The 14,146-nt window shown below is 40.5% G+C and overlaps 6 protein-coding genes and 1 non-coding gene across 7 annotated transcripts in view; 2 read left to right on the forward strand and 5 right to left on the reverse strand.

The window, feature by feature from the left end:
- Positions 1–201: 201 nt before the first annotated feature.
- Positions 202–581, reverse strand: SS1G_06726 (predicted protein; the record flags this gene model as incomplete). The annotated part of the gene is made up of 2 exons (XM_001592435.1): positions 202–289; positions 370–581. 2 exons carry the CDS (start codon positions 579–581, stop codon positions 202–204), a joined length of 300 nt encoding a protein of 99 aa, XP_001592485.1.
- A 1,572-nt stretch (positions 582–2,153) lies between these two features.
- On the forward strand, positions 2,154–3,193 carry SS1G_06727 (hypothetical protein; the record flags this gene model as incomplete). The annotated part of the gene is made up of 3 exons (XM_001592436.1): positions 2,154–2,156; positions 2,256–3,005; positions 3,059–3,193. 3 exons carry the CDS (start codon positions 2,154–2,156, stop codon positions 3,191–3,193), a joined length of 888 nt encoding a protein of 295 aa, XP_001592486.1.
- Positions 3,194–4,249: 1,056 nt separating this feature from the next.
- On the reverse strand, positions 4,250–4,335 carry SS1G_14635. Its single transcript has one exon. It is a non-coding gene; the product is annotated as a tRNA-Lys (tRNA).
- A 1,051-nt stretch (positions 4,336–5,386) lies between these two features.
- SS1G_06728 (hypothetical protein) lies at positions 5,387–7,792 on the reverse strand (the record flags this gene model as incomplete). Its single annotated transcript, XM_001592437.1, has 6 exons — positions 5,387–5,784; positions 5,887–6,000; positions 6,285–6,307; positions 6,654–6,781; positions 7,033–7,134; positions 7,415–7,792. The coding sequence occupies 6 exons, from the start codon at positions 7,790–7,792 to the stop codon at positions 5,387–5,389; spliced, it is 1,143 nt and encodes a 380-aa protein (XP_001592487.1).
- A 1,188-nt stretch (positions 7,793–8,980) lies between these two features.
- SS1G_06729 (endosomal P24B protein) lies at positions 8,981–9,782 on the reverse strand (the record flags this gene model as incomplete). Its single annotated transcript, XM_001592438.1, has 4 exons — positions 8,981–8,998; positions 9,062–9,249; positions 9,304–9,511; positions 9,585–9,782. 4 exons carry the CDS (start codon positions 9,780–9,782, stop codon positions 8,981–8,983), a joined length of 612 nt encoding a protein of 203 aa, XP_001592488.1.
- Positions 9,783–10,700: 918 nt separating this feature from the next.
- Positions 10,701–11,424, forward strand: SS1G_06730 (ADP-ribosylation factor 1; the record flags this gene model as incomplete). Its single annotated transcript, XM_001592439.1, has 4 exons — positions 10,701–10,848; positions 10,919–11,163; positions 11,217–11,282; positions 11,332–11,424. The coding sequence occupies 4 exons, from the start codon at positions 10,701–10,703 to the stop codon at positions 11,422–11,424; spliced, it is 552 nt and encodes a 183-aa protein (XP_001592489.1).
- Positions 11,425–13,266: 1,842 nt separating this feature from the next.
- SS1G_06731 (hypothetical protein) overlaps positions 13,267–14,146 on the reverse strand; it is a gene marked incomplete at both ends in the record, with an annotated part of 1,243 nt that continues 363 nt past the window's right edge. The window contains 3 exons of the mRNA XM_001592440.1: positions 13,267–13,377; positions 13,438–13,665; positions 13,720–13,982. Of these exons, the coding sequence (XP_001592490.1) occupies positions 13,267–13,377; positions 13,438–13,665; positions 13,720–13,982 (602 nt within the window). The remainder of the gene's footprint in view (positions 13,378–13,437; positions 13,666–13,719; positions 13,983–14,146) is intronic.

Genomic DNA, 14,146 nt, shown 5'->3' on the forward strand with positions numbered 1-14,146 from the left:
TAAATTTCAGTAAAACAAAAGTATTTCAATATACACTATATTGCTGCCCTGGCCCTCTATCATACGCCGACAATTGAGTAGTGACAATCTTTTTTGTCCGATGCGCCTCGAGATATGTCTCGTACCATAACCATTACCACTTTATCAAAAATCGTATCAACATTCCCCATTCCCTTCATTTCGCAATCCCCCTCTATATCTCTACGTCCCTCCATATACAAGCCCAGAAGCATCTGCCTCTAATCCACCATCCACTCCGCCCACTAAAAGCCAATCATCTCGCCTCAAACTGCACCATCCTACCTCAAAATCAGCATCTCCCCCAAAAAAGTCTCAAGACTCCACCCCCAGAAGCAAAATCACACATACCTAGAAGTCCTCTCCTTGTACAAAACTCGATGACCACACTCCTTACATCTAATAGGATCACCTCTCTTCAACATAACACTGGCGTTGCAATCGCCGCAGAGATATTTGATGGCGGGTCCGTCACCTAGGATCCCCGATGCGCTGTAGGGATTGGGGGCTTGGGTGGGATTTGTAGAGGGCACTGAGGTGGGTACTTGGTAGTCGTCGGACATTTTGTGCGGTGGGTTTGTTTGTTTGTGGTGTTGGTGGTGGTGGTGGTGGAGGATGTGGTGTGGGAAGATTTTTGTTATAAAGAGCTATATAGAGGGATGGACGTATGGATGGATGGATTGATTAATTTTTGGAGTGGAAACTTGAAAGGCTGATAAATTCTTATGGGTCTGGTTGATTGGGTGTGCTTTAGACTGTTTTTGGGTTAGTGGAGTTGAATTACTGACTAGGTGTAGGTATCTGCCGATATCTTTCAATCTTAGGTAAGCGTCGTTCAATCTTTATAAGGCGGGAGTATATCAAGCACCCTTGTGAGTGTATTGAAGTAAGATCTTACCTATTTGATTCGTTTATTTTCCATATGGTTTACAATTAGCTGATTAATATGAGAGGGATAATTTGAGCATCATTAATTGGTAAATGTGATCACTCTCCAAACATATAGACTTGCCCATTTAATACCTGAAACCAGGAATAGAAATGAGAGTTCCTTCGCAAGAGAGTTTTCTAGTCCTATTATGACCAACTAAATCGTGATATCTCTGCATGAAATTCAAGAACGGGAGGGGTACCGGCTAGGTGCCGGTTAAAGCATGCAGTTTCGTTTAGAGATAGAGTGAAGTTTGGAGTTTGTTGGTCCTGCTGTAACCTGAGCAGCTGTACTGTGTATTATTGTTGATGTGTTGTAGTAAGGAAATTGGGCTTGGCATTTGAAATTTGAAGTAATTCATCTAAAGGTCCAACGGTTTTGCTTGAATGACACACTCATTAATTCATCCTAGTTGTTTCTGTGCCTGAGTATGCGTACTGTCAACCTTGGGGGAGATCAAATTGAGTGATTCTATGATTCTTTGATTCTTCAAGTTTGTGACAAGGCCTTCTACTCTGTATAGGTACATGCTCAGAACTCTTTCTTATATAAAATGTATCAAAATAGGTAGCCTTACGTAATGCATGATCTTTGATTATGTCTAAATACCTACTTTATATACCTACTAGGAACTTCACCCTCATGTTTGCAAAAGATGAGATTAAATTCAAATTGATTGATTCTCCAAGTTTTGCCATTTAAGCTTTCTATCTATTTGCACGGACTCATAAATCCCTTTCAAAATTGATTATCCACTCATATCCTTGTCATTCCGCATCTAGCCCTTACCAGACCAGACTTCTCCAACTTCTTACAAACTTTCACTCCCTCCAACTCGAACATCAGATCATCCCTCCACCTTCCATATCTTTGTGTTTGTACTCTTCTCCAACAGACTTCACCCCAAGTACAAATATTTAATTATATGCAATCGTCAACTTCTGTAGTACTCAATCATGGAATAATCTAAACTTTCTCTCTTACTCTCTCTTATACATTATCGTACACCCATTCGTTCATCCGCATTAATGATAATTTCGGTTTCATGATTCATCAGGCTGTGGTAATCTGATTGTACCCCATCTTCTTTTTTGGAATACCCTCAAACCTTCATACACCTTCTTCATTATTTATACATAATTCTACACAGTTACTTGATTAGTACGTGCGTGCACCTTGCAACTTGATTAACATATGATGCGCCATGGTATGTTCTCTCTTCACAGTCTATTCAAATATACCTTTCGTATTCTACGTATGACTCTGTTGCGCCAACTTACGAAACTAACATAAATCTTTCACTTAGGGTTGTTGTTTCTCTCGTCCCCGCACTGAATACTCCGCAGGAGCTGGTGCATCCTCTTCTCAAGCAATCGCATCCTCCTCGCGACCTCAATCACGATCAGGACTGGCTAGACCATCAACCAATGCCTCCACTACTAGCAATCCTCCACGGCATCGCCATCGTGTTCCTCTCGATGAACATATAAACAAACCCCTTCGATCTCACGTATGGATGAGTGGAAGTAAACTATGGACACGGCGGGAAATTGATCGAGCACGAGCAGAATTCTTTGACACTCGTGTTTCGGGTAGACCTGAAATATGGCAAGCCATAAAAGCTGCATTGGAGGTAATGTGGAAAGGCGGGGAGACTGGGGAAGAAGATGGAGGGTTGGGGACTGCGCAAATGATTTTAAATGCGGCAGAAATCACACTACCTGATGGAGATATGGCGGTTAGAGGATGTTATGATAGTTCAGGTGCATTATATCGAGTACCTGAACATGTAGTTTCTGATCCAGCGAATCTGTTAGATGATGATACGACGGGAACGACAGGGAAGAGTGATGATGAAGGAGGGATGGCGGAAGAAAGCGAAGAAGTTGATGAGGAGGTTCTAAGGAGGAGAGAAACAAAAGGCAAAGCCAAAGCGAAAGAAATGATAGCAGTAAAAGCGAGGTTCCAACATGGTATCAATGGGGATATAGTGTTCAAGATTGGAAAGAATGATTCGGTGCGCTCACTTGTCAAAGTGATTGCGCAGAAGCTTGAGGTTCGTATTTTTCAGAAGCTCTCTTCAAATTTAAAGCTAATCAAGGTCAATAGGTCTCTCCACCCAAGTATGTCAAAATCAACTATATGGGCAAGCTACTTAAAGAAAATGCATCATTAGTAGCACAAGGCTGGGTGGAAGGTCACATTGTTAATGCTTGGATACTTGAATCAACCAAAAAGCAATGACAAAGTTGACATCCATAATGAGATTGTATATAATGCCGGCTCTCGACTCAGCGTTTGGCGTTGGTTGCATAGGAGATGCATCAGATCTCTTGAAACGACATGACGAACTATCAACAGGCTCCTAATTTTTTCTTTGGGTAATACCCCCATGGTTGGCGTTCTAGGAATAGGCTTTCAGCGAACGGAGCAAATCTATGCTGAAATATCTTGGTTGGTTTTACCTACCTGCATTCATTCATCCATTAGCGATTTGTTATTTGATGTTCTTTTAAAGCTATACCCCCTCCTCTTCTTACAGCAATTAGCGTACTGGTCTATATAATTAATTAAATCAAATATTACAACTATTTACTATCTACTTGGATAATGTTTATTGACTTGAGTTGGTTTAGACGAGGTATCTATACATCTCAAGTGTTACGAGGTTTGCCGTCTAGATCACGTGGAAGTGCTCTAGGCTCTCGAGGTGGTTTATAACTAGGCGTCAAGCAGGGACTTAAGTAATGACAATGATGCAATTCGTAACTAATAGTAGAGTATACTAAATGATTGATCTTGATCTTAAGCACGAAGCTCTATATAAAGGGAAACCATCTTGATTATATAAACCTTCGTATTCCAATCATTAGAACGATGAAGCTGGGGAGCGAGATTCGAATCTCGCTCCCTCACAAGACTATCCATGTGATCCTATAACAGGTGATAATAGTTTATAATGTTACAACGTAACAATAGGACAGGAGCGGATGAGCAAGAGAAGAATCTCGTTTAAAATCCAGGACCACCCATTCTTTCCTCTCCACTCCACTCCACTACACCGGCCGGAAAAAATAAAAGACTCTTCTTTAAATCTTTTTCACACTCCGCTTTTACTTACTTTTTACTTCAATACTCATGATATCTCATTTTCTTCTTTTCTAACTAACATAACATAAGCATATGTGAAATCTTCCCATGGCTAACCAGCCAGTGTACTAATTAATTCACCAGAAGAAAAAATTTTCCAAAAAAAAAATCATATGTAAAAATGATATATATAGAAATGGAAGGGAATTGAGCCCAACGGGGGGGTCGAACCCCCAACCTTGTGATTTATTAATACGATTAAGAGTCACACGCTCTACCGATTGAGCTAGCCGGGCGAGAGACTTGTTTGGTGCTTGGTGGCTTTTTTTTGGTTTTTTTATTTATGATTCTGTGCCTGTGTGTGTGGTTGGGTTCTATTTTGATATTTTGTATGGGGGAGGATGTAAGGATGTGGATGTGAGGATATGGGGAGGGGAAGGGAAAATTTTGTAAGGGATAATTAATGATTAAGCGAGGGGGTGATTGGTGGAGCTGAGCTGAGCTGGGATGGGATGTGTTGGGTAGGGATTTCATGTATCTGGATTCTGCTATGAGATACATATGTATATAGGTACTCATAATTATCTGTCTTGAGATGTGAATATCATTATCATCATCATTTTCTTCTTCTTCGTTTTCATAAAAATATAATTAAATAGGGAATATGTATTGATATTATCTATTTATTATTATTTAATATCTAATATGAAATTAATTTAAACAGGAGGTAAGATTTATATCGGGTGTAAAATTATAAATATTCCAGACTAGAATTTGACGGGAAGGTGTCGAGTGAGGAGGAGGTTGGGTTGAGGGGATGGTGGATATTGTGAGTGTATTTTCGCTGTCTTGAAAGGAGCGAAGCCGTTTTTTTTGGAGGTCTAGGACAGATGATATTTTATTTATGTCTTATTGCCTACTTAAGCTTGGGCAATTTGAATATTTTTTTATTCTTTTTTTATAGGTATAATTTTCATCTTGTATAAGGTTTTACTGGGTCTATGCCAAAAAGTTATTAAGGAATGATATTATGTAAATTTAACACCTTATAGACCGTATTTCATTGTTCTATCAAGACTTCTTTCTTGATTTATAAAATTTTATCTATTAGACTTTACATCATAATGGATGCGACCATTTTTACTTTGAAACATCTGGGTATATGTGTATGTGTGGTCTCCGTACATGCATGGAATCTCTCATCTTAGGAATCTGTCATATGCATCGTCTCTCTCAAAACCACCATGCATCTACAACACGAACAACGCCAATTATAAAACATCCTCCCAGACACAAGAAAGCCCACATCCAAATCATAAATGAGAAGTATTATCTCCAAATCAACCATTAAGCCGCAGCAGCAGCATGATCAATATTCTTCCCCTTAGCACTCTTCCACTCCAAAAAACAGGCACAAATCGTCACGATACCACTAACTGCAATTGCCAAAATAAATGATTCATCCAAAGCCTTACAATATGCGATCAATACACCCACCAAATCAGCAGGACGAATAACATCTCTAAGACGTATAGCGCCAGCCTTGTAAATGACTGCAGAATTAACTTCCGGAGCGTATTGAGGAACATATTTGACGAGTCCATTACTGAATACATTCTGAGCGATAGAAATAGAAATTACTCCTCCGAGGGAATTGAAAAAAATAGCAATGGCGTTTCCATTAGGCATATCCTTTGCATTGAGAACAACTTGAACGGCGATAAATGGTATTTGTACTCCCATACCTGCGCCAAAACCACAGATCAGTTGATAGCCCACCCATTTTCAGACGCTGGAGCCTACTTGAAGCGTGTAGATAAGTCCTGCGCCAACCGTGAAAACTGCACCGGTAGCAATCATGAAAGGTTTGTAGAAACGGAGAACGATGATACTAGCTCCTGCTAAAATGGACGATACGATGACGGAACCGAGGTATGGGATCGTACGGATACCGGAAGCTTCTGCATGTTAGCCTTGACGACCTGGAAGTAGAACGGGGGGTTAATACATGTGAGTGTATAAGCCCATCGAAAGAAAACAGGAAAATAGACAGCAACTAAGGACAGTTCATTGACTGAAAATTCTAGGTGGAATGGTGGCACGTTCACCGCGGCGAAATTGTTCAACAAATTAATGATGGCTCCCAGGAGAAATATAGCTCCCAGGAGATCAATTTCCGTGAGTCTTTCCTCAACAGTCATGCCGGATATTTTCCTTGGAAGGGGGGCTTAAAGAATAATGCTACTGCTTCGATAGCAATTGCACCGACTAGAAGAATTGAGGGTTAGTATTGTTTAGACAGCTCTTTTGTGCAACCATAGAACGATAAAGTTGTCAGAAAGTACAAGAGGGTAAGAGGATCTGCTCAGTCGAAGTGGCATATGGTTTAGGGTGGAAAAGTGCGACAATAAATAACAGAATCCAAGAGCCAAAACCACTTACAAGGAAGATTTATCCAAAAATACCTGCATTTGTTGATGAATCAGCTGAAGCCTATGAAAAGGATCATGGACAGAAGTATGTGCTGTTAAAATGTGAAAGATGAAGTGAAGTTGAAGACTTGTTTGGAGTTTTGCATCAAGATTCTCAAAATCATGGAAACGAGTATGTCCACCATCGCCATGAAGCTTTATCACTTAAAGCACCACCGAGAAGAGGACCGATGACACTAGAAATGCCAAACATTGACGATAACATGGCATTATATAATGGTCGTCTAATCAAAGGCATTGAGAAGCCAATCTAGTCCCAAATTAGTTGAGGTAACCTTTCACATTAAGAGAAGTAGACAGCAATTCAACTCAGTACTCAAATCAAAATCAACTCCCAATTGTCATTCCGCCAGAAAATAAAGCAGAAGCTCCAGCACCGGCAACTGCCCTCCGCACAATAAGCGTGACTGAATTCCTTGCAGCAGCACAGATGATAGATCCAATTTCGAAGAGGACAAGAGCAGAAAGATAGGCCTATCTGACGTCAAAATAGGTATATACACATCCAAATAATGGCTGGAGAGCGGTTGTTGTAAGTAAGTAGGAGGATCCATACCATCCGACATCGCCTAGAGTTAAAGACAGATGTGATTTTTGGAATAGCTGTGGCGATGACATAGATTGTTAGTATCTTCTCTGAGTTACCGTGCAATAAACCTGATGTACGATAAGTTGTAGAAAGATACATAAGTGGAATCATGGAGTAGATCTTCCTTCAAGACGACTGAATGTCTAATAAGGTTAACACATCCTAACAGTGCCAAGATGTCGATGGTCCCATTTACTAGACGGCCGAATCAAATGTAAATACTTACTAGTATATCCAATGCCACGGTAAATGTAGCCATGCAAAGACCAAAAGTCAAAAGTACCAGTGGCACACCAGAAATATAATGGTTTTTATCATCATCTTTTCCACTTGATTTTTTTGTTCCACCAACAACTCCACCTTTTCGAGTGCCCGGGCATTCGTTTCTGCAGATGAATTTCCATAATAGCCTTTCTCCGGATCTAAAGGTGCATGTTGATGATCTGCAGGAGTCTCACTTGGATGGTGTTTAAACGAGGTAGCAGCCGTATCTGCCTTTTCCTTTGTCCTCATATACCACGCCAGCACCATCGAGACAGGTGCTACATTAGGTATTGAACACGAGGGACGAGATGTTGATTTATGGTCGTCATGCTTAATCAGATGGTCATCGGTAGTTCCCTGCACTGGCGCAGCAGACTGGGCGGCTTCTCCCGTCTGTTTCTCAGACATGATTGGGTTGGAGTAGACCCTTTAACGCGATTTACCCCAGAAACTGTGCTAAACTTTATTCAATGGGTTGATATAATTATGGATCTTGTTGAGACACTTGGTTTGACATCAGATTGAAATTGCCAAAAGCTTCCCCTCAAGAAAAGATACGTAAATGATAATGTAGAAGAAGATGAGACTATTAAATATCGAGTCAACAGAGCAGGTATAAAGGTATGACCTTACGAACAGAGAACTCTTTAAGGTGGCCAACTGCATCTCCAAACACCTCTATGAGGAAAATTAACATCTTACGCCTAATCAGATAACCTATACTCTTCCATGTAAATCGATTCAAATCCAGGCCAGGATTGGCCATCGGCTCAAGAGCTTTCCGAGTAAAAAACAAGTCTCAATTCCTTTTGGGATGAGAATTGACAGGGTCAGTTATAAACAACCAATGATATACTTGTTTGATCAAATTCCGAAGCCATTCTCGACCATCCCTTACAGCACAGTGCATACGCCAATACATACTTCCAAGCGAACTATAGCTCTTACTTCAGCTCAAGGGAAAGGGAACTCATAGAAAAGTGATTTTCTGGAAGAGAATTTCCAACGCATGTTGTGGTCACAAATATTGGTATGAGACATTGTACTTTGTACCTGTGTACAATGGAATTTTTCTGTACTGAAACCATACACAAAAACGCCGTTGAAGCATGGTTGCTTGGCGTTGTGCTGTTGATACAACACAATCATGGGAAAAGGTTTGAGGCGTGGATAGTATGAAAATATGAATCCGAACAAGATTTTGGGTCGAATTCTGCACGAATTTAAATAAAATAGCCTTGCAATTTAGCCGCTAAGGCTTTGGTTGGGATGAACGTTAATTGATAATCCGTGAGATTTTGTAATGGACCATCTGATACTACCAGTGACTTTGATGCGTGATATCCCGTATAAGAAAGTTACCTTCCCACCTCGTGCGTTGCCATGATACGCAGAAGCGACCAAAAGTTGAAAAAAAGGTCGCGCCTGGCCAATACCTCATAATAACGCGTATGAAATACAAGAAGCCCCAGTCGGAAGTTCGAATCGAAAAATGTTAGTACATCGCTTTTCCAATATCAAGCCCAATGTCACACTCCATTGATTGTAAAAGTTGCGCCGAACCAGTTGAACGAAATATGCAATGTTTGAGTATTCTTAAACAACGCGTTTGACCTACGCAAGTCAATCAGTTACCGGCTTAAAACATCGAAACGTTCGGTACTGTAGCTATTTTACCTCGAAGAATCGTTTCAACCACCAGACTTGGAAGATACCTTCACCAACCAGAACTAACATCTGGAAGATGCTCCACCACTTGACTCTGCCGTTTGTGCTCTCTGCTGTGTTTCGATGAGTTCTCTCGCGCACTACAATGTATGATTGTTCATCCTTCACTTGAGCAAGGAGCTCGGACAATTGTCGAACTATCATCGATGGTAAGCTTCAAATATTTTTGATGTGACGAATGGTTTAACTACCTTCTGCCTCTAGAGGATCCGATGGAGCTTCAGCCTCTGGTACATAGACAATGCCGTGAACATTGAAAGATACGTCCTTGCTAGTTGCCGACCAATGCTCATTGCTGAAGCAGTATAAGTATTTGCCATCGTGATTGGCAGTAAAGGAGTGATCCCCATTAGATACAGCTCTTTCATGTGCCTCATATCCGTTGGCAGGGTTTTGAATCTAAATTCCAATTAGTACCAGTACCACAACAGAAACACGCCAAATGTGCGAGCTTGACTTCAGCCTTACTCACCCAAAAGTCAATATCCAAATTGCCAGCACTGCCAAACTCTCTATCTCCAACTTGGAATGTGACCGTCATTTTATCATCTTTGTGAAGTTGTTCGTGAAAGCACTCTCTGCCATGAGCTGCAAGTTGAATATTATGAGCTACAGCAGCCCCAAAAAGACTGCTGACTGTCAAAAGGATCGCTGGAGTTGAGAAGCGCATGTTGACTGTGTGAATAAGAAGGTCGCTGGTTGAAACTTTGGGGATTCGTGATATGGAGAAGTGAGAATAGGTAGTTCCGAGGACCTATATGAATGAATATGGTGCTAATAATTCACCAAATCCTGTTGTACTAAGGTAATTGATTCACAATCGAAGTCGCAGATGAATAATTGTTCTGTATTTCTCCTTTATTCAAAGATTCATCAATCTATATTGATATCACAAGCTTTCCGACTTCTGGATTACCCCAAATTAAATTATTATTGCCAGATGGTCAATTGCAGGTGGAGAGCAATAAAGTTAACAACAGCCTTAAATATCTGGATCAATCAAAGTTATTAGAGACTCTGATAGGCTAGAGTGATTGCTTTTAGCGTCAAAACTTCCGAAAGAACAGAGTCTCTAATCAACCGCCCGCCGCTGTCCCCTTCTCCTTCCCAAGCACACCCCCATCTTTTTGTCAACCCAAAAACATCTCGCTAATAACTTCAATTCCATCTCCACTCGGTCATTGTATTGATCTCAACAATAAGGGAAATTGTAAGTATTGATGCCGTCCTTTTCATTTATATCTTCATCAATCCAGATAGCCTTCTTGGTAGCCCTTGAAAGTGTGGCAAGTCTTCTTCAACGGCGCAGCGCGTGCCCATTCACCGATCCAGTTCCAAAGAACTTCCAGAAATATACCAAAAACGCAGGTGTCCTTTGTTCAGAACGGCAGCCTATTCTCTATTCGATCAAGGATCTCACACCGACATGTGGCTCCACTAAGAAACTGTCCTTTGGGTTCATATTCATATAAACAACTTGCATCTATCGCGCAGTCGCTAATATCTGTGCTTCCCGATTAGAATCATTTTCCAAGCAAAAAAGCCAAATCCATATCCACCCTCTACACACAATCTCTAAATCGCAATCATGGGTTTGACATTCTCGAAGTTATTTGACCGTCTCTGGGGAAAGAAGGAGATGAGAATCTTGATGGTCGGTTTGGATGCTGCTGGTAAAACTACAATTCTGTATAAGCTTAAGCTTGGTGAAATTGTTACAACTATCCCAACCATCGGTACGTACCCATTCATCGATTTTACTATCACCAGCAAACTATGAGATCATCACTAACTCTATTCTTATAGGCTTTAACGTCGAGACTGTCGAGTACAAGAACATTCAATTTACCGTGTGGGATGTTGGTGGACAAGACAAGATTAGACCTCTGTGGAGACATTACTTCCAGAACACTCAGGGTATCATTTTCGTTGTAGACAGCAACGATCGTGATCGTGTGGTTGAGGCTCGTGAGGAATTGCAGAGAATGTTGAATGAGGACGAACTTAGAGATGCTATTCTTTTGGTCTTTGCCAACAAACAAGATTTGCCAGTCAGTACATTGGAATTCGACATTTGCATACGATGACTAATCTGAAATTATAGAATGCCATGAACGCAGCAGAAATTACAGATAAATTGGGCCTCCACAGCTTGAGACAACGCGCCTGGGTACGTATAATGACTGTTTCTCATGGTATCCCTGCTAATATATTCTTAGTACATTCAATCTACTTGCGCTACATCTGGAGATGGTCTGTACGAAGGATTGGAATGGCTCGCCACGACTCTCCGCAAGACTGGTCACAACTAAGTACAACATCGATACTCAACCTTTATACCACGATTGTGTTTGCAAGATACTACAAAACCAATCGAAACGTCCATATCTCCACCGCTTCTCCAAATTGGTCATTGGTGCATCCCTCAAACTTATTCTTGTGTCTTCAGCGGTCCACATCAATGAGAGGCGCAAGGGTGGTAACTGTATGATGATTTAAGCACTTAACGTCTTATCATGGCTATGAATCTCGTTTACGCTATGATTCCGCGGGGCTTCCTCTTTGTTTTTTGCGTGCGTTTTCTGGTGTCATCCATTTTCTACGTTCTGTTTCTTGCCATCTCTTGTGTGCAGCATGGTATACAAAAAGCAGAAGTTAGATGGGAGATGATGGTAGTCTAGTCCGGAATTGATCTCACATTAGAAGATAATTTTTTGATAATATTTGATGTTACGCATGGCCCTTTATATAGTATGGTGATTTGGTGATTTGATTTTGTGTACTTTATGATATATGAAACAATTTTATGAGTGAATACAAAGCTGTGTTATATTGATCAGCCAAGAGTCAAGAGTAGATGGAGATAGCAAGTGCTCAAAGTCAAAGATTCTGTAGGAGGATTTGGCTTGAAATCATGGATAAGGTTGTTATTTAGTATCTGAGAGTCGGGGTTGGTGTTAACTGTTCAGTAGGTGTTTGGATAATTAAGCAGTACAAGTTCCATGCCTTGGTAGGGCCATACTACGTACTTTTGCGTGTGTTGAACAAACAACACGACTGACTCATTAAATGACGTGGGGGTCAGAAAACATGACTCGGATATTTGAAAGTCTAGGGAAATTTTGTCGTTAGATATCTAGGTAGGTATCTAGGTATGTATTTGATGTTGATGTTGATGTTCATGATCTGGATAGAGGTTATCTATTAATTATACGAAGCTTGATAAATCGTAATCATATGGAAAAGAAAGAAGGGTATGGGTTTGTGTAGAGTGGTGCAGTGATTTCCTGGTGGTATTGTGTATGGACTGGTGGACTTTTACCTCGGCGCTGTGAGTAGGAAATTGTTGTTATACATACCTAGGTAGGTAAGATAGATGGTTTTGAATCTAGAATTTCATGTTTTGATATCTCTATATTTATATCTCGATAGTTTCTCCTAGAAGATGAAAATTGCCCGTATTTCTTCTGTTGAGAAGTGAGTAGTGATGGGAGGGTAGATAAGTTAAGGAAATTGTAGTATCTTGATCTTGATTGTTTATTTGTTATATATATATATATATGGATATCAGACTAATAATGATATTACTCAATTGCAAATCCTGGGCATAAGATTCTTATTTCCTTGTAATTTTCTGATCTTGTGATAGGATCTTGTTATTATACCCATATCTGTCTATACTTATATCTTTACCCGCTTAAACATATCATTTCATCAATAATTTACTACCTACCTAGGTATATACGATTATCTCGAGTTCTGTATTTATTTTAGAGTTGTAGGAGCAAGGGCCCGCGGAGGAAGATGTGCTTCCCCGGGATTGTGAAATTGAATTTAGAAGAGGGTTTTTGTTATTCGAGGGACAATACTGGGATAGTAGTGAGGAGCTGCTAGTTACTAGGATATGTGCGGACAAGCATGATGAAGGGAGAGGGTTTAGTAGATCGATTTGTAAATGGAAGGAAGTATTATCTATTTTAAGTTCTAGAAAGCATTGGTATCAATCCAGGAAACCAACGGAAGCCCATCCAATATCTAGAATCAACACTCCATGACAGTAAGGCTGCGATGTACCAAATATATCGTACCAATGCACACATTGAAATTTATTTCAATAGTATCAACTTCCCAATTTTATAACCTCTATGTCGTATCTACATATCTTTTTGCTCTCCTACTGGGCTCATCAACTTGCCCTTCTCAATTGCACTTCGTACGTTGTCGATACACCAGACCTCCATCTTGGTTTGAGTCTCGACAGTATACTATGACACGAACATTAGTCTCATGTGATCTAAAACAATAGAGGAAGAAATATGACTTACTGTTCCCATATGTGGTATCAACATGACATGTGGGTTGTCAATCAATCCTTGATGAACCTTTGGCTCCTCTTCGAAAACATCTAAACCTGCTGACCAGACTTGACCAGATTCAAGTGCCTTCACCAAAGCATCTTCATTCATTACTGCACCTCTGGCTGTGTTGGTGATGACAACACCCTTCTTCATTTTCTTGAATTCCTCAGTGGAAATGATGTGGCGAGTGTTTTTCTATTATACTGTTAGACTAGGAACCTTTAACCTATGACTACGCTAAAAACTTACGTTCAAAGGCAAATTCAAGGATAGAACATCACTGGTAGCCAGTAATTCATCAAAGCTAACGTATTTAGCACCTCCGCTCAATTCTTCCGAAAGTTTTGTACGGTTGTGATATTGACAGGTCATGCCGAAAGCAGTTGCCTTCTTCATGAGATTTCGTCCGATACCACCCATTCCCAAGATACCGAGGACTTTGCCTTGAGGATCGTGACCAAGAGGTGGTGCTGAAGTCCCCTTCCATTGGTTCTTTCTCAAAGCCATCATTGCTACGCATCGTTAGCAAACTATTTTACTGTTTAGAAGACTATAAACGAACAAGTATTAAACCCTCTCAATGCTCCCAAAATGAGAAACATGTTGGTATCAGCCGTAGCATCACCCCTACCCAGTCGGAACATTCGAAACTCGAATATCGCGTGCGGTACATGCA

Source organism: Sclerotinia sclerotiorum, genomic scaffold (genome assembly GCF_000146945.2).
Source record: "Sclerotinia sclerotiorum 1980 UF-70 scaffold_8 genomic scaffold, whole genome shotgun sequence".
Classification (NCBI taxonomy): Eukaryota; Fungi; Ascomycota; class Leotiomycetes; order Helotiales; family Sclerotiniaceae; genus Sclerotinia; species Sclerotinia sclerotiorum.